Here is a 25,127-nt window from a genome sequence, read left to right as displayed (position 1 = left end):
AAGTATGTAATTGATTGACTTCTCGTTCTAAGGTAACAATAATTGAGCAGTACGTATCTGCGTATGTAATTTATATTTCAACTCGTTAGTTACTCTCGAACTTGTTGTCATTGCAAAGTCTTGAACAGGCAGGGGTTCCGAGTCCAACAACTTATGTGTTCCCTCATTCAATTATATAATCGTCATCACAAACTAATTAACAGATACAATTGTCCGTGTCCAATAAGATCAAGATACATTTTCCCTTTGTCGGGGAGTCCTTCCCATGTTCCCGAAAATGACATTTGGATTTGTTACAAGAAGCGGAAATCGCTAAGAACTGGAGTTCAATTGGGTCCGTGTTGATCAACTATCTTTTTTTTTATGTTACAATGTTATTTCTATATTTTGTTTCGTTGTAACCAAGTCAGAATTCGTTTCTCTATTTCCCATTTCCTGAACAAAGTTTTGGTTTTGTTGTCTTCTCTATGGTCGGGTTGTTGTCTCTTTGACACATTCCCCATTTTCATTCTCAGTTGTCTTCTCTATGGTCGGGTTGTTGTCTCTTTGACACATTCCCCATTTCCATTCTCAATTTTATTTTCTATTTTTCGAACCTTTAATTTTTTTTAAAGGTTTGGGATCCAATTAGACTAATAAAACCCTGTCGCATGTCTTGTACGCCTGTACTTAGACCTGAATATGTTGGTAATTTGTACGTCTTTGCCACGATATAATTTTTAGTTAATTATGTGATATTTTGACATTTTGGTTGGCCTTTATATTTGATTTCTTTTTAGTCGATTGGAGATCACTGTCATTTTTTTATAATCATATTTTGTCTTTGTTTTTTGTTGTTGTTTTTTTTGGGGGGAGGGGGTATTACCATAACGATTAAAATGCACTAACGCTGAATGTGTGTGTTGGAAAGTTGTTTCATTACCAACCAAATAAATTTCAAAGAATACAATCAACAGTGATCAATACTAATACTTTTCAATTTTTATTCTTGAGACGAGCCCTACACTCTAATTACCTGTCGTAGTCGTTTTCAACTGTAGGTTTAGAAAATTGTTAAAAAAGTCTTATATAACTAATGCTCTCGTTAATATGATGAAACAATTATATAACTCATTTCACTTATACGAAATCATCTCGATAGTTTGTCTATGACTATGGAGTGCTGTTAGTGTGTTTTATTAAGTAAACCAGACATATCAGAAAAGGACAGAGAGTTTCGAGTTCAAATACAATAATGTTTGGTTTGCTCCAGTATATGAGAGTGAGTATAATTTGCAGAACGAAGGCAAACGCTTCATATTTTGAAGAAGAAGAAGAAAAAAATATCCTTCAATCCACCTACAGATTTTTGTTATAACTGTTCTAGAATTCTTTTCTACTGACACAAATTCGTCTGACAATAAATGCACTATTTCCACATTCATAAATGTTGACAGTAAGTTACACTTTTCAAATTGATATTTTTACAATCGAGATTAAAGTTATGGAGACATGAGTGGGTTCCAATATATATTTAGTTGGCAGGAGAAAAATATCAAACCTCAAATCAAATGTAGCGTTGTCCTTTTTGAAACTTTTGAAATGTAAAATATATATCAAATCCATTTATTTTGGTTAATATAGAAGAAGATTGATTGATTTTATGAGGTATTGTCTGTTTGAATATGCTGCAATAAGTTGAATTGTATTGTATGGCATTGTATTGATCTTTGTTTCAAAACTTGGACAATATTTTGAAAAACTCACTTTTATACACTCAATTCGTAAACATTTGCTTTTGGTAACCTTTCGGATAGGTCCCTTTCTAAATATCGGGTAAAGGAGTCAAACGTTTATCAGATACTTTATATCACAATAGTAAAAATGTTAGGCTTATTCCATACATTAAGATACAAAAATTGAAAACAACACGTTTAATAATTGCATGCGTCCGAACCGCTTTTCTGGATTCCCCTCCATCATGAACGCTCAAAGCCAAACATTTGAAATCCGAGGATGTATAAGTACCGAAACACATATAATACATATAAAAATGGGTTCAGTCTTTTAGTTAAATGCTACAGAACAGAATCATCCTTTGTTTATTTGTACATCAATAAGTTGCTTAAATGGCAATAACTAAATTTTAACGACCCTACAACAGAAATGACATTCACAGTGTAAACATTGTTCCAATATTAAAATAATCCAATTTACCCATTTATTGTCATATTTAGAGTTTAAACTTATCAAAACTTCCAACTTATAAGACAACGTCTTGGTATACGAATAGTCAATATAATGAAAAAAAATAATAATGGTTTGTGTCTCAGCTAAGGGTGAAATGTAGGTTTAAATGAACCCACTTCTTTCACAAACTATCGTAAATAGTATATTATCATAAGATAGCAGTGTACATGAATGGTATAACGATTCCAGTGTAGGTCACGACCTGCATTATCATGTATTATGCAAAGAAAATTATGGAGATGTTTATATTCTCATGTTTATGTTTGTCTGGGATTGTTATCGGTAAGAGTAACGTATTTCTTAAATATTATTTTCTACGTCTCATCATTCCATTAAAAATCATGCACAGATTCCAAATACAAAGAGAACATTAGTAGTTTGAAATATTTGAGACATATTTCCAATCAATTGCCGTCAAGTAAAACAACAAAAAAGTTTTCATCCATTGTTGTACCAAGTTAGGGTATCGAGCCATCGAACATATTCTTGTTAAAAAACAAAATAGATGCAATAACTCTAATTCATATTTACTAGTATTCTTTGTACAGAAACTGTGTTAAATGTCCTAGTCTCCTAAAAAGGGCAAGGTACACATGTGTTAAACGCGTTGATACGAGAGTCTAGGTCAAGGTCACATAACAACCAGTGTTATGAAAAAAAGTACAAATGCGTTTTCCTATACACATCATGAGTAAAGACCAATAAATTGTAAAGCAAAATATTCCAGGGAACCTTTAGAGCTGTTTTCCGAATGCTTGCTTTCTTTGTATAAATGTTTGCTCAAACATTATAATGGAGATTGACATCTGCAATCAATAGATAGGTAGGGCTTCAGTTTTTATATACTATACTAGTACTTAAATGTTATTGAATGTTACGTATAATGCAGAGTATAATATATACATTGTTAAGGTAGGTTGACAATTTGACAACATAGATAAATAGATGCTTTATTATTGAGAATTTTATGAAGAAGGATGTCAATGTTCGATTTGAAATTTAACCAGTTTATCTCTTTACGTAGGTGTAAGTGTTGGTGCCTCCAGTATAACATTTGTAAATTAAGCGAGCAGTATGGCACCAAATCAAAACAAAACAAAACAAATCAAATCATTTTATTGGTGTTAAATCAAAATATTGAGTTGTTACCAAGACAAACATGATATAGTTACGATACTGTTGTCAGGTCATTAAAGATTGCATATTTTGGCGTTAATATTGATTCACTTATAGGGTCTTTGCATCGGAACTAAACACATTTATTCAAAAACCAGTTGTTGGCATGACACGGGTTATGTTCTTTTCATATATGTTATGATGGTATGATACTAAACCCCTAACGGGAAGGATTGTGCCTGATGGTCATATGATGAAATCATAATCTTTCAGTCAGTTTAATTGAAGTCTGGAGCTGGCATGTCAGTTAACTGCTAGTAGTCTGTTGTTATTTATGTATTATTGTCATTTTGTTTATTTTCTTTGGTTACATCTTCTGACATCAGACTCGGACTTCTCTTGAACTGAATTTTAAGGTGCGTATTGTTATGCGTTTACTTTTCTACATTGGCTAGAGGTATAGGGGGAGGGTTGAGATCTCACAAATATGTTTAACCCCGCCGCATTTTTGCGCCTGTCCCAAGTCAGGAGCCTCTAGCCTTTGTTAGTCTTGTATTATTTTAATTTTAGTTTCTTGTGTACAATTTGGAAATTATTATGGCGTTCATTATCACTGAACTAGTATATATTTGTTTAGGGGCCAGCTGAAGGACGCCTCCGGGTGCGTAAATTTCTCGCTACATTGAAGACCTGTTGGTGACCTTCTGCTGTTGTTTTTTTCTATGGTAGGGTTGTTGTCTCTTTGGCACATTCCCCATTTCCATTCTCAATTTTATGACAATATTTACAAACCAATATCATATGAAAAATCAAATATTAAGATATTTTGGAGGTGATACGTTTTCAAATTGAAATAAAATTACAACATTCTTAATGATATTGTTATAAATATAACAAAACAAATATATTAGAAATAAAAAAAAAAAAAAAAAAAAAAATAGAAAAAAATCAAATTTGTATTACATAATTCTAGTGTTATTGTCAGCAAGGCTATTTCATACTTCTTATTTATCACCAACCCCCTTTTACATATAATTTAGTTATGTTATACTCATTAAATGTAAACATAGATGTTTATTTTTCCTCATCATACATTTTCCTGAAATCGGACCATACTCTCTACTTCCTTTTTATCACAATGATAACTTTTTTATGTAAATGAATTACAAAACGATTTGAATGCTTTCAGTGAATTTTGGAATGACACAAAAAAGTGGTAACGATCTTTCACTTCATACATATCAAATACATATTCCAATTTTGCAACACTTTCTGATTAAGATTCTTTGTATAATTTTAATAGCCAGTTGAAACATTAGCATAGAACGGCATTGACTAAAGACTAGCTATTTAGTCCTTTTTTTTTACAAAATTTCATTGAAATGTCGAAGAACGATCTGCCAATCGCAATTTTGTAAAAACGGTGATCTTTTAAGCTCTGATTTTCTCAGATACTGATCACAATGATGAACCATTTTTACAGACATTTAATTTGTTGTTGTTGAGATTCAAAACACTATGGCTATAAATTCTTTCATACACCTGAACCAAAATGACAGGACATTTGCGCTTTTTACCTTTGAAAATTTACTTGTAATTATAAATTCATATGAAACGAGACATAATATTTGTTCAAGAGGTAATCTACGGGATCTACCCGGTTCAATAGTCAGATTACTATTACTTAATCTTTTTTTTTTATTAAATCTATATATCATTTATCGGTTAAAATCACTTGATAAAAAAGTTTCCATGTAAACAATTGTATTCTCCTATTTATTTGTATTTTAGTCCTGTAATGTTGTGTTGACATTTTAATGTTATATTTAACATGGCCATAAAAGAGGGAGGTTTGGCATGCCACAAAACCAGGTTCAACCCACCACTTTTTTCTTTCAAAAATGTCCTGTACCAAGTCAGGAATACGGTCATTGTTATATTATAGTTCGTTTCTGTGTGTTACATTTTAACGTTTTTTTTCTTTTGTGTCGTTTGTTTCCTCTTATATTTGAGTGTGAATTCATATTATTATAAGACGTGTCACATGTACATTTAGTTTTGATGTTATATTTGTTATTCTCATCGGATTTTGTCTAATGCATAGTTTTCTGTGTGTGTTACATTTTAATGTTGGGTCGTCATTCTCTTATATTTAATGCGTTTCCCTCGGTTTTGGTTTGTGACCCGGATTTGGTTTTTTTTTCTATCGATTTATGAGTTTTGAAATTCAGTATACTATAATTGCCTTTATTTCTTATTGATATCTTTATAAAATTTTCTGTAAGTTCTTAGATTGTTTCCATAAGATTTATTTTAGTCATTAAATAGAAATTCTAGAAAAATGGATAATTTAGACAACCCAATATTTGATCAGAATCTGAAGCGGTACCACCTGTGTATACTTTTTGTTGTCTTTTAGAGATCTATTTTGACAGTGTTTTTTTTTACCTACGTTTGTTTATGATAAAGACTGAAATGTTCATTCTGTGATTATTTTATAGCTGTACCCTTCTTTGTTATATATGTACACCAATTTGAATTTTAATCCATATAGAATCATAGAAAAATTGGTCTAAACTGACCTCCAAACCATCAATGATTCTGAAATTAGGAGTACCCAAATTGCATCCATGCTTAAATTCGCATCGTCAAAAGTCTAATATCAGAGCTTTTGTTTAATTTCTTCAAATATTTTGCACAATTGGATATTAATCCATGCTTACTCTTCATTTTTTTTAAATGGATACTTGTAACATACTGTATTTTATCATTTTAGAAAGATGACGTTTTGTTTTTTCCAGTAAACTCTTCATCTGTTGATAAATACTGTGAACATTTTATGCATATCTAAGTATTTGTACCTATGCTTAAAGATGTGCATAGTATCAAATCATAAAAAATACAAATTGTTTATTCTCGAGGAAATCTTGTAATATTTCTGCTGCTATTTTTGGTAAATAGGTGCAATTTGGGTACTCGGTGCAATTTCGGTACCGTTACGTTAAATTGGTTAGAGCTGTTTGGCATGAGTGGTTTGACCTAAATCCGGATAGTGCCTCGTGTAGTAGTTTATACTGTGACAGATACAGATACAAATGTTTTGATCAAGTACTTTAGATGTACTAGCATATAGGGATATAGGTCTGTAGATCTCTGGTGTATTTATATCGCCACTTTTAAATATTTGATTCACTCAAGCTAATCCTTTTTTAAATATTCTGGGAAAATACCTTATAGTTTACTTTAGTAAATTAAATATGTAATATTTGGTGTTGATGTCTTCAAGACAAAATGGCCAACATGATCTAGGCGGTGTACTTTACACCAGCTTAATAGTAGTTTCTTAGTTTTATCTATTTTTATAAATGGAATCATGATTTTCTTGATAGAGGGTTACTGCTCACAAGGAAGCTATTACACCAAGAGTTCCAAATGGTGAAGTTGAAATCATCCCTTCGTAAATTTTACGAACGCCATCACGAGTTGGTTGACCGTTATGGAATAACTGTTTCACAAATGATATCGGATATGTTCCCTACGTCGTAACTACAACCCCCTTCCCATTCATGAATGTGACCTACCGAATTAGAATATTTACCGGATTTGTATTCACATAAGCAACACGACGGGTGCCACATGTGGAGCAGGATCTGCTTACCCTTCCGGAGCACCTGATATCACCCCTAGTTTTTTGTGGGGTTCGTGTTGTTTATTCTTTAGTTTTCTATGTTGTGTCATGTGTACTATTGTTTTTCTGTTTGTCTTTTTCATTTTTAGCCATGGCGTTGTCAGTTTGTTTTATATTTATGAGTTTGACTGTCCCTTTGGTATCTTTCGTCCCTCTTTTAATTCTAACTTCTCGGGGATTTTTTTTTATCTTGCAAATAATTATATGAAGGATGTACTAGTTGTAATATCTAATCGTAAAGTATGTATTGAAATTGTTGACTTGTATCTTATCCTATTTTGTATTGCTGAAAGTCATTTTACAATGAATTTTAGTTTTACATCTTTGATTAAAGGCCAGATTTTTATTTTAGCAAAAATGGCGAAGTTGAAATAATCCCTTCGTAAATTTTACGACACCATCACGAGTTATTTGACCGTTATGGAATATCGGACATGTTCCTTGCCATAATAACAATCCCCTTCCCTATTCGCGAATGTGACCTACCGAATGAGACTATTTACAGTGTTTTTAATAACATGAGTAATACACGGGTGCCATATATGGAGCAGGATCTGCGTACTCTTTCTGAGATCACCACCAGTTTTTGGTGAATTTCGTGTTGCATAGTTTTTAGTTTTCTATGCGGTGTTCTGTGAGCTTTTATTTGTCTGTCTGTTTGTTTTTTTCTTTTTTAGCCATGGCGTTGTCAGTTTATTTTCGATCTATGAGTTTGATGTGCCTCTAGTATCTTTGGCCCCTCTTTTCATTAGGTGTTTTGTTAACTTTTTATTCCCTGTTTGAATAAAGATTTTTCTATTAAGGATGTACAATTAATGCGCAAAGATCGGATGTTGATCCCAGTCCCCTTTGCTCTGATCTGCTCAGTTTTCTGAGCTTCTTTCCTCTCATCTGTAAGTCTTTCAGTTTGCCTTACATGTTTTATTCTTTTCACTTTAATAAGAGCATGGTTGTTAATTACTAACATGATTAATTGATATTACATATCAGTGGCAGATTAAATATCAATGATAAAAAACAATATCCTTTTTGTTTATGACGTAAATTTGGTATATATGTTTGGTCTTTTTTCTATATATTAAATACAGGATAGTCTTTTTTTAAACGATTTGAACACCTTTAAACTTCTTTTCATATAAAACAGATAGCATATCAACAAAAGCATTAAAAAAACAATCTCCATGAAAAGGCTTATAATGGAAACCAACCTGAGAAAAATAAAATGAACTCCTAACTATAGACAAAATAAAGGTAAAAAACAAAAACAAAACAAAACAATTTGGCGTAAATGTATACTTAACCAGAAATAAATACATATAACGTGTTTTAGTTTTGGTGTATTTAGGTATGGGGCGATGTTTTTTTCACACGTAAAACTAGTTTTGTCTCAGCCCTTTTTGTGCTTGTAACAAATCTTTATTGTGTCTTGATCATTCTTATTTTCAACATTTGTTCATTGTATAACTAACATTATGCTATTTATTCGTAGTAGTCAAGTTGATCATACTTATCCCGATGGATAACCTGGAAAAAAAATTGATGATTACTACGACCATTTTTATCAGAAATACATCGGCATTATTGTACAACACTTTAAGGAACGATAAAGTTCCTTTACTGTATCTTCATATTTTTATATATCTCCTTAGTAAATGCCCAATCCAATTGCTCGTACGGACTGCGTATATGCGAATTTTATCCTTGGGCACCGTGGGCAGCATGTAATTCCACTTGCGGAGGTGTAAGATACAGAATGAAACCAATTTGCTGTCATCATATTGAAGGCCATCAACAATCTTTTGATGAATGCTTGCAGTCTTGTAATATAACAAGACAGCAATATTTTAAAGATGAATATGAAGAACAGTCGTGTGAAAGCTGTACTAACGGTAAGCTTCATGTTCGATATCTTTTGATTTTATGTATCAGCCCATATACCACTTATTGATTTTATAGAACAGTTCACATGACTGAAGCTTACACATATTTGATTTTCGTATTTGACTATTTGTCCGGCACATATATATCATTGGCATCTATCTTCTTATACAACTTTCATAGAAAATAATCGACTCAAAAGTTACAAAGAAAAGGATTACAGAACATGAGTTCATCTATTATTACAAAACTTTGGGATTCGATTCCACAAAATATATCTCCTATGAACACGGGTTGTGACAAAAGTAGATATACGCAGCTTTTGTTATACAGTACTACTACCTGTGACATTATCTTATTCATGGTGGCCATAAAAGTTATTTCCACCATGGTGGCCCTATATGTCCATTATTATACCCCCTGTTGCTTAATTAATACACAAGGTATTAATAAAAAATTAGTCCAGGATAAAGGTAAATCTTGACTGCATTGAAGTGTTAAAATTATATAACTTACAGGTCATGTGTCTCAGGTAAAATATACAGGTATGTGTTTGTGAAATTTAATTACTGTGATTATGACAAGAAAGTTCAAAAATAGAATTAAATAATATAACTAGTTAAATAAATAGCTGATTTTTTTTTTAATTTGACTCATGAATATTTGTTTTGACATTTTACCTTTTTAATTTTTAAATTTAAGTTATTTTTTACATGTACTTTATGGTAAGTGAAGAATAAATGAATATCATCTTCTAATATAATGCAAACTTCCCTAATGCCTGCCTTTTTCTATGGAAAAGTTGTTTCTCAAATTAATTTTCTTAAATCAAAAAGATTTATAATGCAAAGAATTAACAATTCTATAAGAAATTAAAACACATGGATTTTTTTTATGTTTCTGTCCTCAGTTCTAATAATGACTATTTTATAAGGGAGCCAATATTTTCAACATATTGATGTAATAAATGTTTAGCATTTCTTTCACTTTTTATTCTTGGGTAAGAAACAATATTATGAGAAGGTATATAATTTTCAAATAGATTATCTCAAGCTGTTTTGTTAATTTTACAATTAAGGAAGGAGGGATCTTCATTGTCCAGTAAGTGGCACAGTTTATATATTCTGTCTTTTCTAGGAATTTTATGTTGTCCACTATTTTCTATTTCTAAAATTTTATGACCACTAACTCTCTGTGTGACACATTTGAGTATACAGTTTTTACGAAAGTTTTTATTCTTAAATCTAATTTAAAAAATGTTCTTATATTTTTCTCTAAATTAATTTTTCTTTAAGGGTTTTCAAGTCTTAATTCATTTAAGTCCCTGAAATTGTTAACTTTATCCAAAAGGCCTGGGTATAGGGAAATATTTGCAAATGTATACAAATAATATGTATAATACCAGTCCAGCACTTCCAACAATATAAATGTACACAGGAAAAATGATTTAATTAATAGACCATAAAAGTGTAACCATCTATATAAGTGTATTTTGTCAAATTTTGGCCTTTAACTGACAGATATTAGCCAAACAGAAGATGTCATATTTAATAAGTTCACATTTGTTTCGAAAAGGCAAAGCAAGACAGTTTTTTTCTTTAAATATTATTTTTGGAAAACAAGTCTCTTTAACATGTCCATTATGTTAACTCCTGATTTCAGATTTAAAAAAAAAATAGACAAAAATATTTTTTTCCTATTAAAAACATATGATATTTGTAGTTTTCCTGAATAATAATCGATGTTATAAAAATTATAAGAGGATTGATATTGTCTGATCATTTTATTTTGTTAAGAAACAGGCTTGCTAAAAATTACTTCCTTCATGGTTTCTTTAAAAGGTCCATTTGCTTGATTATTAGTTATTATTAATGATCATTCATTAAATAATGCAACTAAACAATTAAATACAAGGAACATCATGTACATTTAATTTTTTTTTTTACTTTCAAAAAAAATAATTAAAGTCTGTTGTCTTTCAAATGCTAGTCAATAACTTTATCTTTGACATTTTTGTCTTTTTGCTTCTCAAGATTCTTACTAAGAAGACATTAAAAGAATAAGAATCAAAATCATACAAAAATGAATAAAAACAAATAAAAAAATAAATTTAAATAAATTCAAAAGACAGAAAAATCAAAAATAATATTTAATATGTTTAATTAACAAAGACTAAAACAATGTCTTATTCTACATTTTCAAAAAAAAAGTGAAATGTCAATTTTGAAAGAAACCTAAGTTACCTGTACAGGTAAATTTTAAAGAAACATACAAGTTGGAAACTTCAACCCTGATTGATTACAACAGGTAACATTATTAGATAAAACATCAACCTATGTTTTATGACCCCAATAAATGGCCAACATCTCAAGATTGAATACCCCAATAAATGGCCACCATTGGATGTTGACCATGCAAGAGGGTGGACATAATTAAGAGAATGTCACAGGCTGTACTGTATATTAGCATTAAAAACCATTCAGCAATTGAAAGTTTGTTTTTAACACATACATTACACTTTGCATTTTTTCGAGCGTAACACCATCAATTTAGAAAAAAATGGAAACAACTTTAAAATATGACGAATTGAGTCAAGAATAATGCTTGGCAATGGGCTAAGCGCAAAAGAAAAAGAAGACGTTTATACTCTTTCTGGATATGTTATGGCTATTTGGTCACTGAAATAATTCAGAATGAAATATTAGTTATTGACAATTCAATTGGAAACTCAACAACACTAACAAAAGAGAATATATTAGTACTCAAAGATTAAACGTCTGTTCTATGTTCATCTGGAATCTATGGCAATGATGAAGTACTGATCTTCCATCACGTGCACCAAATATTGTCAATATAACGGAACTATCAATAACTGTTATACAAGTTGTAGTTTTTTCTCGCTATAAAACTAGGCTTAACTCACTATTTTATTCAGAAAATTACTATACAAAGAAATATTTCAGATGTTACCATTTCTAACATTGGTTGATATAACCGAGTGTGTGTGTCAGGTTTACGGTGTTCTCACCTTTTTAAATTCAACCCGGGTTGTGGTACTTTTATAAATACTTTTTTTGATATCTTAATTTCATGAGTGTCTTAACACCGTCACATTGATTGGTCTTCAAAGTGCTCAATGTAACCTTTTTTAGACTAATAACATCAATTTTAACTTTATGATAACCGGGTTGCAAAGTTCTTGTTAAAATATATATGCTAGGAAGGGGATGAATCTGTTTTTGAATATTAAAATATTCCAAAGAACAAGAAACATTGAAAACAATATGCTACTTTGTTCCATGAAAGAATCAATTTTAACTTTATGATAACCGGGTTGCAGAGTTCTTGTAAAAATATATACGTTAGGAAGGGGATGAATCTGTTTTTGAATATTAAAATATTCCAAAGAACAAGAAACATTGAAATCAATATGCTACTTTGTTCCATGAAAGAGTATAAGTACAGGTAAGTACAAATACACATATTTTTTTAATAATTCAAATACAATTTATTTCCAATTTCCTGTTACAACAGTTACCTAAGTAGCCTAGGAGAGCAAAATTAAGGTCCTTATGTTACATTCTCGATCCTATCAAGAGAAAAACAGGCGAGATGAAAATGTCCTCTTTACTTATAAAATTTCATATTGCAGTTTTCTTGTATCAAATTAACACCAAGTCAAACATACAATTTATTTTATCCAAAAAAACCCGGTTATTTATAGAGTTACAGTTTTGAAAAGTATTCGTTTCAAGATTCCATATGTTACTTATAGTTGTGATTGGTGACATTGACTCAGGGAAGTGATTTAATCAGGAAAACAAAAATATATATACGACGAAAGTAGTCAAACAAAGCACCAACAAAGAAAATCAATCTTGTTGAAAACACCAAACCAAGTTGTGTGCGGATTCACTAGTTCCATAAGTTCCACAAATTGTACGGATCAAGGTAAAAAAGAAAAGGTATTACTAAATTGTCTTTTTCGATGTTACTTTCAATAGAACCTACACATCTACGAAAATATCTGTGATCTCACATCTCATGTAAAGACAATAGCTGCATTTTAAAATAATGACATATCATATATATTTTAAGTACCAACTAGACCTCAAGCTACTACAGTTACAACACAATCGGTACAATCATGTGTGGATGATTCACGTGTCGCGTGCGATCAATCTGCATGTAATAGCGGCTTGAAAAGGTTCTGCCAAGCGACATGCAACCTTTGTAGTAAGTACCTTGACAATAAAGTTTGACATCCACAGTTCAGGCTATTTGATTTCAAAGCTGTCACTTATACTGAATTTTACTTGAACATTTTGAAATAAAGATTTTCTCGCTGTGTTACATTAATTTCAAACCTGGTATCTATGATGAGTTTATTGTAAATCCATTGATGGCCTTATGCTGTTTTTCTGTCCTTTGGTCGGGTTGTTGTCTCTTTTACACATTCCAATTGTTATTATCAATTTTAATCAAAGTTTCAGTTCATCTATGTGGAGGTCGGTCTCTAGTATATGTTTATAGGATATAGACACATGTTCAAGGTACTAAAGTCATGGAATTTGTTATGATATTGATGTAGTCATAATGTGAATAATGCAAGCATAGTTTATGGTCCGAGAACACAATTATTTCGTAGTGCATTTCTTTTAGAACATAAATGAAAATAAAAAAAATCCCACCTGCGCTTTCTCAAAGAAACTTTTACAGTGTGTTGTACTACTTTTGGGACAAATTATATCAAAATTATAGAAAACTTCATCGTCTCTAACTCAAAATATGGACAATTTTATCTTTAGGGCGTCTTGAAATCTTTTGACAGCTTCCGAAGTGCTATTTTTCAACCTTTTTCACCTGGACCAAATCACTACTTTCCTTTAAAATTCTGGACCCAAATGGGCTCGATTATTTCCAAGCAAAATTTTGAAATATACATCTTATATATTCCGCTTTTATAAATGTTTAGAACAGTTAAAAACATCGTATCTCGATTTTTGTCTAAAACGCAACTCATGCTCCTTTGATTACGCTATGGTATGCCTGTTCTAAGCCCTGTAAATGCCAGTTTTTTTCCATTCGTTTGATGTGTTTGAGCTTTGATTTTGGCATTTGGGGTACTTGTTGTTTTTGATTTTCTTTTGAGTTCGGTATTTCTGCTTTTTTTATTTTTTTTCTCTCTATAATACTCATAAAATCGATTCAAGAACGTTGTATCAAATTTGGACATGGTGCATTTAGTCTTGCACGAAATATGGTGTGATTAATCCCGTTTACAATTTTACAATAATACAGGACTTTACTTTTACTATTTTTCAGGTACTACACATATGCCGTCAACTTCAAAGTGTACTAAGGGTTGGGCAGAATTTCGTGGCGAATGTCTCTTGTTTAGTCCTGAAAAGAAAAATTGGTTTGAGGCACACGTAAGTTTCTATAAAGTTTACATTAATATAAATAGAATGATTGGTTGTCACGTATTTTATGCCTTCATGGGACTTCGAACTGATTCATGTCTCTTAAACTAGATGCATGACATAAATTAAATGCATGAAACATTTTATTTTCTCACGAAATCTTTCCAGTACCAGGGGATTACTACATCATCAACATGATATTAGAAGATTAGCAATATGCATCTGAACCTCATGGACAATAGTTAAATATCGAAATTTCTTTTGATTGTATATTAAAACCTTATGTGTCATCGTTATCATCGTTTTACCTTAAACCATTATAAAAAAAAAATTCTAAATAGTAAGCGATATTGGTATTCCTGGTGGACTTTGATTTCACTTTTCCTTCTGACATTAACTGAACTTGTTAAGCAAATGCAGAATTCTTAACTGAATTCATATAAAAGAGAGCCTAGACATGAATTGACAACAAAATGACGTCGAATTGATTTCTAGTCAAATTTGTAAAAGCGAAGTTTAGCAAAAAGAACATGTTTGCAAAATTAAACTGACTTCTACTAGTGAATGATAATTTATTAAATCGTCCTTGTACTTATAATTTGTTTTATCCCCCCCCCTTTTTCCCAAGAAAAAAATCCCGTGATTGACCCTGTAATTAGAGATCCCTTTTTTGGTTGTCTCCCTTATGAGGGACATTAATATTTTTTATATGTGATTTATTGAAAGCTATTATTGTTCATAAACTGTTTTTTGAAACCATACAACTCGTTAAGACACGTTTATAAGATCAATGGATCTAGTCATGACAAAATTCAATGAGACGGTAACTATGAAGTTTAAAAATAAGATATTCAAATGACAAATGTGCAAGTGAGAAGAATGCTGAATTAATTATTTACATTTTGTTTGTAGGACGCATGTAGATCTCATCAGGCGTATTTAGCGACAGATGACAGTGCAGAAAAACATTCATTTATGAAAAACATTATCAGCATCTTAGATGGTTAGTAAAATATGAGCAACCAGAGATAAGACTGGCACAAGTCAATGATATTGATCAAAGGTACCAGGATTATAGTTTTATACGCCAGACGCGTGTTCTGTCTACAATGAAATAGATTTAAACAAAAAAGGTACATCGTAGACGTGGACACATTTAAGGAACTATAGACAACCATTTCTTTCATATTCTTTTTTCCCGCGCAAAATATTACAACAACAAAAAACGAACTTGAAATTTAGTTTGTTGATGATGTGGTTTATGCTAGATAAAACGATTTTTAGTTGACACAAATCATACTGCTTAAAGGATATTAGCTACAAATATTCAAAGTAACAACATGAATAACTTATTTTGCATTAAACAGTCAGGATTGGTTCTAATCTCTTTTCATTTTTGTCAGTAAAATCTGATTTATAGCTGTTCGAAACAGTTTAAGAACAGTTCTACTATAGAAGAATAATTCTAGTATAGAACTGTACTGGGGTATAACTATCTTTACCTTTCTTTTAGAGTAGAACTGCCAGATCTGTCATAAGGTAGAACTGTCACAATCTAATGTAGGGTAAAACAACGTAAAAAAATTATGTAGGCCAGACGTGCTCTTTTCGTTGAAAAAGAATCATCAGTGGCGCTCAGGCAAACAATTATGATTATGATTATTTTCACGACGATGTTCTTAGCTAGAACTGTCCAAACTCTTTTACAACAGAATAGAGGATATCAGAACAGTTCTACGGTTGTTCTAGTACAGTTTCAGAAATAATTCAAAAGAGGTTAGAAAAGACAGTCAAATTCATAGATTTAAAAAACAACTGACAACACCACAGCAAGAAAAACAAACACACAAATAATAATACAGAAGACAAAACATAGAAAACTAAAGACTAAGCAACAGGAACCCCACATAAATCTAGGGGTGATCTTAGGTGCTCAGGAAGGGTAAGCAGATCCTGCTCCACATGTGGCACCCGTCGTGTTGAACTGACCCAACTGTTTGATGATGACATTCTAGGGTAAATCATGCGTACCAAGTTAAACAGCATCGAGGACATAGATATATAGAAATATGAAACTCAGAATATAATGAGGCATTTATCGTCCAAAAACCAATGATGTAGACATATGTTATTTAACTCTTTTAACTAAATGTTTTAATGAATCATTGACAAATGAGTATTTCAATTTCATATAATTACATTGCATGTATGTTTCATCTTGATACGTTATTTTGATTGGCTAACTTCAATCACGCATCCTTCTGAAATCAACATTCATTACACAATATAATGAAATGTAATATACATGATGACACGAGCTCCTACAATAAAATGCACAGGTAAATTAATGGAAAACTTGATAGAACTCGTGTTTTCATGATCTTACCTAAGAAATGTAATCTTAAGTGTTGAATGCTTCTTTTTGTAATTTTATAGGGTTATAAAAGCGTTCACCGTGCGCACATTTTTAGAAAAAAACTGTACTTCGGTCAACCCTTTTACACCCCAATAAATTTGAAAATGTCTTTAACTGACAGGAGAAGGTTTCAGAAACTTTTTTATCGGAGCAACAGATCTAGTATTTGAAGGACAATGGCTTTGGACAGAAACTGGTACTGCACAAAAAGGTTACACAGCCTGGGTACCAGGTAAACCAGATAATAATGTGTCACTTGCTATCAAAAAGAACTGCTTGATGTGTTTCCTGAATGGCGATAACATGTACTGGACTGACAACGATTGTTATGATAGAAATGTTCATTTTATTTGTGAAAAACAGTAAGTTTCAGAATTAAGATGATAACACACAACAAGGACTTTAGTCAAAACATGAAATCATTTGGTTTAGTAAGACGTATTTACAGTCTAACAGGCATTCAATTGTGTGCTTTCCATTCCCACAAAGCTACACTCTAACAGCGTCTGCATAATTCCATTGGGTATATTGCTCCTATTTAATATGATATTACAGAGTTATCATTCTCTATCAGGATTCCCGTGATAGAGGATCGCTGATTACAAGGAGGCTATTTATCCCAGGGTTTGACGTGGCTTAGATAAAGTCTTTATTCGAAGGCTTTATGCACGCAATCATGAATATGTTGAGCGTTAGAATATATCTTTGTCATTGAGTACAACAGATATGATCCAATTAAAGAAGCGAAATCCTACTGCTTTTCTTTTATTGTGAACTTACATAATGAGACTAATGACCGAACATGTACTTATCATGCGCAACCTAATTTGGGCTACATGTTGTAAAGGTGCTTCTGAGATCCCATGATATTAACTGGTGTTCGTTTTGCTCTGGTTCCCGATTTCCTTGTAATATTATGTAGGCAGTTGTTTGAAATTTCAACAATTTCGTTTTTCAGTATGGTGTTCTCGGTCTCTCATCGAATTATGAATTTGATTGTTTCTTAAGTATTTCTAACTGTCTTTTTAAAGAAATATTAAAGCCAGTTGTGGCATAGGTAGACCAAAACGTGATCCCATGGAACAAAACCTATGGTACATTTGATAGGAATCATAATGGCAATCATTTAATTTTCAGAGCTACAGATTTTGTTAATGTCGAACAGATTTTCGGCTGAAGATACTGATACAGATATAGGTTATTAAAATGAGTTTTTCAAATGCCTTATTTATTTATATTTTTCCATTGAAAATGAATATCAAAAAAAGTTTGAAAAGCAATTACCAATTTGACAATATGAGGGATAATTTAAAGAAAAGCATAACGTTTTAATAGAAAAATGTAAAAGGGAAAACTCTATTTACATAAAATAGACGAAAAATGAAACTAAAATGCGAAGATGTGCAATTATGAATAGAAAATATGTTTTAAGTTTATCAATATGTATAGTAATAAGACAAAACTTTTGCAAATCTATCATTTCTTTAGAACAAATATACAATTGTTGAAAAAAAAGGAATCATTTCATATTGATAAGGGTACGGTATATATAAAGATATTATCAGACCCCTGGAATCACAAAAATAGTAAAATTATTTTATTAATTTAAATTTGTATAGCTATAATGATGAATTAATAGGATGATATGTTGACACTTTAGTTATATTATGATATACAAAATGTGACATCACTTTGAAGTCATAAACATGTTATAATAGACGAATTTGGCTTAAAATAATAATCCAGTTATATTTGGTAAAATTAGTTGAGAACTAACACTTCTTAAAGAAGATCATTTATCCTCATTCAGTTCGTTGGTTTACACAAAATTAGAATTCATTTTTTACTGACATGAAGATGTTACGAAGTTATAAGGTACAAACCTGCGTTAATTAGATCACTTGTATTTAAATATGTTTATCTCATTATCAAGAAGTATTTTATATGTATATGGTGATTATTTGTTACAATGGATTCTCTATTTTCAGCAGTGTAATCAGTGCATTGAAATGTGCACACATTATGACAATACAAACACACATTATAACAATACACACACACATTATGACAATACACACACACATTTGCATTAGAGTTTGGTACTGTTCCTAAACACACTTAACCGTTAAATGGCTTAAATAGCATTTCACACAGTTTAACCAACCTTGAATGTAACCTTTCAATAGGAAAACCCTGTCATGTTATGTCTCCCTGTTAAATTTGTTTTCCAATACTTGTGTTGTTATAAATAAGGCCGTGTTTTCCTCGATTACATTGTTTTACATTTTGCCTAGTAGGTATCTTTGATAGCCTACGGTAAGGTCTTAGATTTGCTTATTGTTGATGGACATATGGTGCATATGTAATTAAAAAATGATTCCATCTATATAATTAGAACACCGGTTGTCTCATTGGTAATATTACTACTTATTGTTATACTTAGTATGCAGAAAAACAAACGAAATGATTTATCTCTGTTTGAAACTTTACATCTCGAAATTATATTTATGTCAAAAACATTTGACCCGTAAGGATTGAACTTTCACAGTATAAGTATAACCTTCTGCACGGAAAAGCCAACTCGACAATGTTTGATGGCAGCTTCTAAGTTTTGTTACATTATAAAAAATATATTTGTAAAAGTATGGATGACAAATACAACTCTGTATTGTTTGCATCGATCTGTCTCTGGTGAATAAATGTCTAAATGGGAAACAGGCCACCATATCAATATTCCTGATGTGATCATTATGCTGCCAATAAGAGAATGTTGCTTTCAAAGATATTAGGTCCAAGGACACAGTTATCGTCCTTTGGTTTTCGTTGTTTACGAATATAGTCCCTAGTGTAAACAGTGTATAACTTGCATGTTTTATTTGATACACTTTACCAATTTATTTCTTGATATTAAATGCATGAAATATTAAGTAGGGGGTGTATTTACATGTTAAAAAAAATTTGGGTGCTGAATCTTTATGTTAAGTAGTGATTTGGTCCAGTTTAAAAAGGTCAAATTTTATCACGCTTGAAGCTGTCAAACTGAATTTTACACCCCCTAAACACAGAATTGTCAATATTTTGAGTTAGAGCTGGTAGCAGTTTCTATAATTTTGATATTATTTGTCTCACTGGTAGTACACTACACTGTAAAAATCTTTTTGAGAAAGAGCAGGTGCGATTTTTTTAATTTGAATTTATTGTCTAAAAGAAATGCACTACGAAATAACTGTGTTCTCGGGCCATATGGTTTATTTGAAGACGTCTGATAACTTATGACATGACGTTCGTATTGAAATAATATATTAATTAAATTGTTTGATGAGATTAAATTTTCGATAACATCAAATTGAAATTCTTTTTATCACAAAATTTTACTTTATACTTTGTATCATTTAACGATTTTTTTACGTTGACAGAATAAAATCTATATGCATATTAAGGTTGTTAAGAAACAGACAGTTGAAAACCAGTAGAAATTCACCAATTGGACTTAAATACAAAATATATGGTAAGTAATTTTCATAATTTAATTGTTTTGAAAGAAGAAAAACAAATACGAAAAAGGGTTATAATGCACAACTAATAAGGTTTTAGACTTTTATATATTGCAAGTTACTAGTACATGTTTTCTTATTGTTCATGACAATATTTGATTTTAAAGGAGAAAGTTTGGTAAGGCTTTCAGCGTTATCGATGTACATTATGTTTGGAGTGCGGGAGCGCATCATTATAAAAATGTGTGTCCGGTCAACGATTTTACAACCCTATGATATTACAAAAATAAGCATTCAATACTTAAATATATAATTACATTTTTTAGCTAGGATAATGAAAACATGATTTCTGTCATGTTGTTTTAAAAATTTAACTGTGTACTTTATTGTTGGACCTCGTGTCATTGTGTAATGAAATTCTTCGTCAATGTTAGAAGGACGCGAGATTTCTGTTAGCCAATCAAAATAACTTAATATAATGAAACATACATGCAATGTAATTATTTGAACAAATTGCTGTATATATGTCAGTATATATTAGACAGTTTCGAGGCAATAATAAAATAATGCATTTAGAGGTGAACACATGGACAGGTAAATCAGGTCGATTCTTTTGCATTATTTCACATATTGTTATTTCAGTAGTTTATACCAAACTATACGATATGCGTTTTGCTCATTGACTGAGGTTATTAGACGGTAGCCTATAATTGCTGAAGTACCGTTTCGTAAAGACTCTGTCGGATAACTGTCTCGTTGAAAATCATATCAAATGTCCATCCATCAGTATATACATACATATATGTGTTCCAAATAATAATGAAAATACACACTTAGATACAAACATTTAATTATTTGTCTTGGATCTAAAAGCTGCAGATCATTTGTAAAACAATGCCACATCCAAAAATTTAGAAAGGGTTCTGATTATGTTTAAAGAACTAAGAGGTTTCTTTATAACACTAGTGGTGTATCTATGACATAAAAAAGGTGATTGAAAAATACTCACGCATATACATGACTTCTTACAATATCTTCTTCCTATTATTTTATTCGCCTGGTAGTTTAAGCTCCAATATTGTATAGTATAGTTTCGAATATTGCAGGAAAAACTTTGAAATGGATTGTGATATTCTATGAGATAAGAAGTAGCCCATTTGTACTTTTTTTTTTATTTCAGTTGAAAATGTCCAAATTCCATGTAAGTCAGAGCTGCATCGAACATAGAAGACAACTTATTAAATACACGACATGGCTATATGTAATGCATGCCTCAAAAGTAATGTCCTTCATCAAAACTGTTCAGATCTTCTTTCAATAGAAGAATCGGCCAAAAATACCAAGAAGTCAATCGCTCTAGCAGATTTGGAGAAGACAATCATAGAGAGCTTAGAAAACATCGAACAGTTAATTCATGATATAGAAAAAGAACAAGAAAATATACAAAAAGAAAAGAAAAACATTAAAATAATTATTCGAGATACAAGAGAGCATATCAATAAGCGCTTAGACGAAATAGAGAAAAAAATCTCTCAGTGAATTAGAATCGAAGTACGACATATGCAAAAGAAAAAACACAGCAGTAATGATACAATTCAAAAAAGCACACAGAGAACTCCGGACACTTAATGATTACATCATACAAATGAAGCTAGGATCTTCGGATCAGTATCTTTTTCTTGCAACACGGCAAGTTAACGATAAAGTCCATGAAGAAATGAAAACTGCGACAGCAATTTCCGCTGAAAATTGCAAATTTGCCATCAAAATACATCCATTTTTCTGCAAGTTCTTAAAAGATTCCATGAAAATTGAAATGTTTGGTGACATCTTGGTGGAAGAGAAGAAAGCTGGTCTTCAAGTAAATAATGGAAGTTTCAAAGGTGCTCAGAGTACTATTAGTCTCTCCGTACCTATTGCCCGTGGAATCCGTCTCAGTTTGAAACAAAAGTTTAAAATTTATCAAACGAAAAAGACAATGAGCATCACTGGATGTACAATGGCACCTGACGGTAAATTATTACTGGCAAATTATAATGGTACGAATGTTGTCATGGAATATAGCGAAACCGGTAACGTTATCAGAAACATTGATGTCTCCGAGTCTCCGTTTGATCTCACTCTACTTAAATCTGATGATCTTGCTATCACTTATGGTGACTATGGGCAGTACACAAAAAATTATTAACATTTCAAAACGAACAGAAGACAAGAAGATATATTTGCAAAAATAGTTGCTGGGGAATATGTCATCGAGATGAAAAGGGTTATGTTTTTATTAATGGAAGCGGAATATCAGTTATTGATATTTTGGGGTAAAACTGAAAACAATTACAATAGCTACTTCAATAGTGGACTATATAGCCGTTACAGAGAACCAAATATTCTACACAGATTATGGCAACAGCTCATTACATAGTTGTGATATGGCTGGTAAGGAGGTTTGGGAATTTAAGGATTAGTCCATTAAGGGTCCGACAGGATAAGCAGTTGACAATAAAAAACACATTTTTGTTGCAAGTGACCAGGAAAACAAACTTACAGCTGTTCGACAAAATGGCGAAGCTAGCAAAATACTGATGAACGAAGCAGACAATTTGGAGAACCCCAGAAGTATTCATTATGATTTCGAAAAAAAGTGTTAATTGTGTGCAACGAGGAGGGTTGGGACGTAGCTATCTACAATATTAACTCTTTGAAGTGAAACCTATCATATTATACATGTTATATGATATTAGTTATATATCTTATAAATATATTACATTTAATTACATTACATAAAATTAGTTTTATTTTACTAATTTACGTTAAGCAAAAAACACTCGATCAGTTTTTTATTCATTTTAATTCAGTGTGACTCTGATATCTAAGAGACACTAAATAACTAAAAAAAAGCAAAAGCAAAGAATATTAAAAAACGTACTGCACGAGGGGCGAATATGAATAACGAAGTAATAGACATACAAAACTTCTGGCTAACAGAAAATAAGAAATGACATTTTTTTTTTTACTAGTGACAGTCGTCGTAATATGCAGATGCCTGGTATAAATTTTGTATTGGAATTTTATAAAATAAGTTGCATGGTGTTTTAGTGACCTAAAGAATATTTTGAATGAATTTATCTTCCCGACTACCTTCACTTGTGGTATTAAGACTAGCGGCCTATCAAAGTGATTAAGTCTGCAATACTTAGTATCAAAAACCTATTTACATTTGTCTATACAAAAACAAAATGAATGCGAACAATAACAATAAGTTGGCTTTAAATTTGTTTTATGAAATTGTTTCAACCGTTCATTCATGTACCAATTTCTTCGTTTGTTGAAACCTTTCAGATTTCTTTTTTGTTTGAAAGGGAAGTAACCCCTTAATGCCAAAACCAACAACTTGTTAGCTTTGAATGCGTTTTATGACTTTATTTTAATCATTCATCACCAATGTCATCGTCTGTTGAAAACTTTTACATTTTCCTCAACACCGTGCTGTTTTTAAATGATTTTATAACAAAAATCATGCCATATTTTTTGTTTAGAAAGAGAATTAACTCCTTACTGACCTCATATGGTAACTAACCCTATATGTTAACTAACCCTATATGGTAACTAACCATGTATTTTTTCGACACCCTATAAAAACTATTTATAGTCACCATGTTTAGTCCTTTACCAATCATATCCCTATGAATCATAAGAGGTAAGATAACAACATGTGTAGAAAAAAAATGACACATTGACATATTTGATATTGAACAGGTGTATACAACAACACTGATATCAATTTTGATATGAACTACCTATAATATAACTTAAAAAAAAATATTCAATACAATGTATTTGATTAAAAAACTATTTAATTTTTTACGACATCAAGGAATTTTTATTGTGTTCCTTTTTGCTTATTTTCATTTACAGAGGACAATGTTCCTTTATTCTCTTTAAACTGAGTATATTTATTAACTTGTGCCTGTACCAAGTCAGGAATATGACAGTTGTTATTCATTCGTTTGATGTGTACAAAGTACAAAGTTGAAGAGCATTGAGGATCCAAAATTCCAAAAGTTGTGCCAAATACGGCTAAGATAATCTATGCCTGTGATAAGAACATCCTTAGTTTTTCGAAAAATTCAAAATTTTGTAAACAGGAAATTTATAAAAATTACCACACAATTGATATTCATGTCAACACCGAGGTGCTGACTACTGGGCTGGTGATACCCTCGGAGACGAGACGTCCACCAGCAGTGGTATCGACCCAGTAGTGTAAATAGTTATCAAAGGAAACAGTATTGTAATTTAGTACACCTGACGCGCGTTTCGTCTTTTTAAGACTCATCAGTGACGCTAATATCAAAATAGTTTTAAAGCCAAACAAGTACAAAGTTGAAGAGCATAAAACAGCCCAGTAACCTTTCCTCAATTATGAATTTACCAAATGCAATTAATCGACATGATTATATGAGCAACACGGCTAGTTCAACATGTGGAGCAGAAATTGCTTACCCTTCCAAACACTAGTAGCACGATTTCAGTTTGAAACGGTCAATTTGGTCTGATCATATCTTAATTGACTGGATTTACTGCTAGATAAAAACGTTCAGATTTTTAAGACCGTTCAGGCGGCGTTCCGATCGATAGTCTCATCAGGTAAATCAGTCCGTTAAGGCATGTCAAGATTGTCAAGACTGAATCTTCTAGCGAGCTGTTTAGACCCGTTAAGACCATGTCAGACCAATTCAGATCAAATCTAAAAATTAACTTTTAAAATTGTCAGACCATGTTTAGATCCGTTCAGTATGTCGGTATGATACCACGAGTTACGCCCCTTCTGCTTGATTAGTGCATTTTAGATTAATTATATATTTATTTGAAGTTAAAGTATTATA

General features: G+C 31.4%; 1 protein-coding gene and 1 long non-coding RNA gene across 2 annotated transcripts; both read left to right on the top strand.

Moving 5' to 3' along the window:
- The first annotated feature begins 2,451 nt into the window (after positions 1 to 2,451).
- Positions 2,452 to 13,144, top strand: LOC139492551 (uncharacterized). The gene is made up of 3 exons (XR_011656893.1): positions 2,452 to 2,511; positions 8,683 to 8,922; positions 13,010 to 13,144. It is a non-coding gene; the product is annotated as an uncharacterized lncRNA (long non-coding RNA).
- Positions 13,145 to 14,242: 1,098 nt separating this feature from the next.
- On the top strand, positions 14,243 to 17,974 carry LOC139492550 (perlucin-like). Its single transcript, XM_071280707.1, has 4 exons — positions 14,243 to 14,343; positions 15,247 to 15,337; positions 16,872 to 17,112; positions 17,888 to 17,974. The coding sequence occupies exons 1-4, from the start codon at positions 14,248 to 14,250 to the stop codon at positions 17,925 to 17,927; spliced, it is 468 nt and encodes a 155-aa protein (XP_071136808.1). The 5' UTR covers positions 14,243 to 14,247; the 3' UTR covers positions 17,928 to 17,974.
- Positions 17,975 to 25,127: the final 7,153 nt, after the last annotated feature.

Source organism: Mytilus edulis, chromosome 10, assembly GCF_963676685.1.
Source record: "Mytilus edulis chromosome 10, xbMytEdul2.2, whole genome shotgun sequence".
Lineage (NCBI taxonomy): Eukaryota > Metazoa > Mollusca > Bivalvia > Mytilida > Mytilidae > Mytilus > Mytilus edulis.
Note: the sequence above shows the minus strand (reverse complement) of the source record. Positions and strands in the feature narration are given on the sequence as shown.